Source organism: Photinus pyralis, unplaced genomic scaffold, assembly GCF_008802855.1.
Source record: "Photinus pyralis isolate 1611_PpyrPB1 unplaced genomic scaffold, Ppyr1.3 Ppyr1.4_unclustered_Scaffold5963, whole genome shotgun sequence".
NCBI classification, from domain to species: Eukaryota; Metazoa; Arthropoda; class Insecta; order Coleoptera; family Lampyridae; genus Photinus; species Photinus pyralis.
This window is the reverse complement of record NW_022171868.1, coordinates 9,595-14,257: the sequence shown is the minus strand read 5'-3', so window position 1 is coordinate 14,257 and position 4,663 is coordinate 9,595. Positions and strand designations below refer to the sequence as shown.

The 4,663-nt window shown below is 38.6% G+C and overlaps 1 protein-coding gene across 1 annotated transcript; it reads left to right on the top strand.

Moving 5' to 3' along the window:
* The first annotated feature begins 2,062 nt into the window (after positions 1 to 2,062).
* Positions 2,063 to 3,265, top strand: LOC116182568. The gene has a single exon (XM_031503101.1). The coding sequence runs from the start codon at positions 2,063 to 2,065 to the stop codon at positions 3,263 to 3,265; it is 1,203 nt and encodes a 400-aa protein (XP_031358961.1).
* The last annotated feature ends 1,398 nt before the right edge of the window (positions 3,266 to 4,663 follow it).

Sequence of the window (4,663 nt, the reverse complement as noted above, 5' to 3'; positions counted from 1 at the left end):
AACCAGCGAGCATGAACTTTCACTCTAACGTTAAGAAAAGAAGAATAACGTCTAAAACGGGGAAAGGTCTTATTAACAATTTAATAAATAACCTGCCAGTTGAATTGCATCTGCCCGGATACCAATTCTGCGGACCTGGCACTCGTCTAAGCAAGCGATTGGCTCGCGGTGATCGAGGTATAAATCCGTTAGACGAAGCGTGCAGAGATCACGATATAGCATATTCAAGGTCTAGCAATATCAGTGACCGCCACGAGGCCGATAAAAATTTACAAAAAGCTGCGTGGGAGAGGTTTCGTTCGAGAAACGCCACTTTTGGCGAAAAAGCAGCCGCCCTTACCGTTGCAGGCATTATGAAAGGTAAAAGAACGTTGGGCATGGGTACGCGACGACGTACCATCAAAAAAAGAAGAAGAAACACAGCAACAATTTCGTTTAACAAAGGCGTTCAACTAGCTAGAAAGTATACTGGTGGTAACGTTCACTACGATCTGAATACAACTGTTCGACGAGCTGTTAACGCGTTAAAGAAGAAAAAGGTCAAACCGCCAAAACGGCGCATTTTACCCATACCTAAGACTGGCGGATTCATACCGTTAATTCCATTGTTTGCTGCACTGGGAGCCGCTGGTTCGTTAGGAGGAGGAGCGGCGGCTATTGCTAGAGCAGTAAATGGCGCGAGAAATGCTGCCAAACAATTGGAGGAGAGCAAACGTCATAATGAAGTGATGGAGGCCGCCGCGATAGGAAAAGGTTTATACTTAAAACCGTACAAGACAGGGTTAGGCCTTTATTTAAACCCCTATCAAAAAAACTTCCAGTGAAGCTACCCCGCCGTCCGTTAACAGACTTGGATTTGTCGAAATATGTCAACAATTTAGGAATACAACATTTTAGAGGTATTTTTATGCGGAATACCTTACCGAAGAAAATAAATCGGAACGAATGCGGTATCGTAAACCTAGACGATGAAAATAACGACGGTACACATTGGACAGCGTATGTTAAGCTTGGCACACGTATTTCCTATTTTGATAGCATAGGACGGGTAAAACCACCCCACGAGCTAGTGCGCTATTTTCGAAGCGATGGTAGCAGGAACATTATTAAATACAATTACGATCACATACAACTTCCTAATTCTTTTAATTGTGGACATTTAGTGCTACGATTTTTATACAATAACGCACACTGATTGCGTTAGTTACATTATTATTGTCAAACGACAATGTCTTATACATTGACATTTACTGGTACGACATCTATTTTAAAAGCCTTCTTTCAACCGCCGCTTTTACTCAATGATGACGATTATGTAATGGGGCTAACAAACTTTGAAACCTATAATAGTATACACAACGTTACACCGACCAATAATAAATTCAAATATGGTAATCAGATGATCACAATACCGCCAGGATGTTACGAGATATCCGACATAAATAACTACATAAATGCCCAATTAAACAGGACATCTGGAGATTATGTCGAACTTCAAGCTAACAATAACACTATGCAGTCGGTTATTAAAGCGAACCGGCCCATAGATTTTACTATAGAAAACTCGATAGGAGAACTGTTAGGGTTCGAGAAAAAAACTCTCAGTGCAGAAGAAACTCATACTTCCAGTAATACCATCAACATCTTAAAAGTTAATTCTTTGTTAGTGGAGTGCAGTATTACCACTGGAAACTTTAAAAATGGCGTACCAGCCCATACAATTCACCAGTTCTTTCCAAGTGTGCCAGCGGGGTACAAAATAATCGAACGACCTCTTACTGTAATTTATTTACCTATTAATGTTTCTTCGGTTACCAGTATAACCCTTAAAATACTTGATCAAGACGGCGACATTGTCAATTTTAACGGAGAAGTGATTACGATAGGGTTACACCTTAAAAAGGCGAATCATGGTTAAACGATATAATCAATGTGGGTGCAAGCACGATCACAATAAAAAGGCTCAAGTTGTTCGGTCGAAGATTAGTAAGGGTGCAACAGTCAAACCACTCACAGCTGTTAACAAAGCTTTTCTAAAATCTCTCGGCTTTACTACTTTACAATGAATATATTGGACGTAAATGAGAAAGTGCTTGTAGATAACAGCATAATAAATTATCAATATCATACTCATCAACCGTACACTACGAGATTTGGAAATAATGACGAAATTAGAATTCCAATACAAGAAGATATGTGCATTCTTCCTTCGGAAAGTCATCTCTACATTGAGGGAAAATTACTGCGAGAAGATGGGACGGCGTCACTTACCGCAAGATTTGTAAATAACGGTGTAGCATTCTTGTTTAGTGAAATTCGTTACGAAATAAACGGGATTGTAGTGGATTCCCTTACTAAAGCCGGATTATCATCGACAATGAAGGCTCTGGTTTCTTTAACCCCTAACGACAATACGCGATGTCAAATTTCCGGATGGTTTCCTACTGCTAATAGTACGGTTACTAGTCCAACGGGCCATTTTAACGTTTGTATTCCATTAAAGATGCTCTTGGGTTTTGCAGAAGACTACAGAAAAGTCATATTAAATATACGACAAGAACTTGTTCTAATCCGAGGTAACACAGATAATGACGCCGTAATATCTACAGCTGCCGATGAAGCTCTCAATGTTGACATCGAGAAAATCTATTGGAAAGTACCTCACATTATTCCGGCGCTGGCCGAAGAATTAGCTTTGACCAAATACATTGACAAGAAATCGGAGACGCAGATAGCGTTTAGAAGTTGGGAAACGCACCTATACCCAGCTCTTCCACAAACTGATAAACATACGTGGGCGATAAAGACAGCAACTAGTTTAGAAACGCCCCGATATATTATCGTAGGTTTACAAACAGATCGGGATGGACAAGTTAGTAAAGATATGAGCAAATTTGATCACTGCGATATTAAAAATATTCGAGTCTTTCTCAATACAGAACGTTATCCTTACGATAATTTAAATATTAATTTCGGCAATAATCGATACGCAACTTTATACGACATGTACGCGAAGTTTCAATCTTCTTACTACGGCACAGAGAATCGACCATTACTTACACCGAAGCAATTTAAAGATTCTGCTCCTTTAATCGTAATTGATTGTTCAAACCAAAAGGAGGGTTTAAACTCGAAATCGGTGGTATTACGAATTGAATTTGAAACTAATGCGAACGTAGCGAATAATACTACAGCGTATTGCTTGATTTTACACGATCGGCTGTTTACGTACAACGCATTAACGAAAGCCGTAAGACAAATATAAAAACACCAACATAGGAAACGGATATACCACAACAAGAATGATGGTCGTAGTTGATGTACAAAGTTTTAAAACTTCAAAAAAGTGTTTTTCGCCAAAAGAACTTGCAATTTATAATGGAAAACAGATGGCTCATTTTGTCTTCAAGCCTCCATTTCCTTGGAGCAGCTTAGATAACGAGTTTCAACGTCAAGCTAATTGGGTAACTCACAACCATCATGGAATTAAATGGGAAAGTGGCCATACACCGTCTCACCTATTTCCACTCATACTTCGTCATTTAATATCGCCGTCAGATCACGTATACGTCAAAGGAAAGGAAAAGGCGGATATCATCCGAAAAGCTCTATCGCGGGACGTTATCGAGGTGGAAGAAGAACCAGCTCTTCCTTCATTAGAACCAAATTGCTATTATCATATACGATCACCTTGTCATTGTGCTTTATCTAACGTCTATTACATTTATAACACCTATGTAATGCAGTAATTTTTATTAAATAAACAAAATATATTTTTTTTACTTTATTTATTGTACAGTTGGGACATTTTGATATGATTACATAATATGGGTTCTAACACAGATTCCGTGTTTTCAATTCTACATTTAAAACGATATCGATCTAAAGCAGCAGTTTGCCATTGGCCTTTCCTTGCTTCTGTGTAAGCAAAGGACCAAGCTCTTATTACATGAACTGTATTTTTTGTTTCGTCAAAGCTAACACGTTTCATTTTACAAAGTCTTTCAGACCCAATACACACATTTGCGTTTTAAAACATTTATAACAACCGTTTCCATTAATAAACTTATAACATACACGTTGAGCAGTTTTGTATACTTTAGCTAGTCTTAAACGATACACTTTTCTAAATATGAAATGTCTGTTATAGGCATCCCTTTCTAACTCTACAAAATTATCCAGCAAGCAACTAACATTCATCTTGCTCTTCGTTATCTTCTTCTTCTTCTCCTTCGTTTTCTGCTTCATTTTCCTCGTCACTGGAATCTGAATTATCCCAATGCTTCAAATCCTCTGCGGCACCTTCCAATCCAGCTTCACAAAGTTTACGTCTCAGACAAGTTAAACAGTATTTGCCGTTCAGGAATAAATTACACAATTTAATACCGCGACTATATTTTTTAACAAGATCATTACACTCTTCTTCAGTACAAAAACGACCTAGTCCGTACACCGCTTCGTGTTCTGCGTCCTCCACTAAAGCTGACAATTCTTGTACTAAACGTTCCACGGCCGTGTGTGCGTCAACTGCTTTCGTCCAATTTTCGGCAGCGTAACACATCCACATTTTGTCAATTACACAAAAAATACTAAACTAACATGCTACACGAATGAGTATTACTTAAATACTTTTGCCACCTCCACATCAAGTTCCACTTTGCCA

What these genes read in the sequence shown, in the direction of transcription:
- LOC116182568 (XM_031503101.1), top strand. Translation starts at nt 2,063, where the DNA reads ATGAATATATTGGACGTAAATGAGAAAGTGCTTGTAGATAACAGCATA.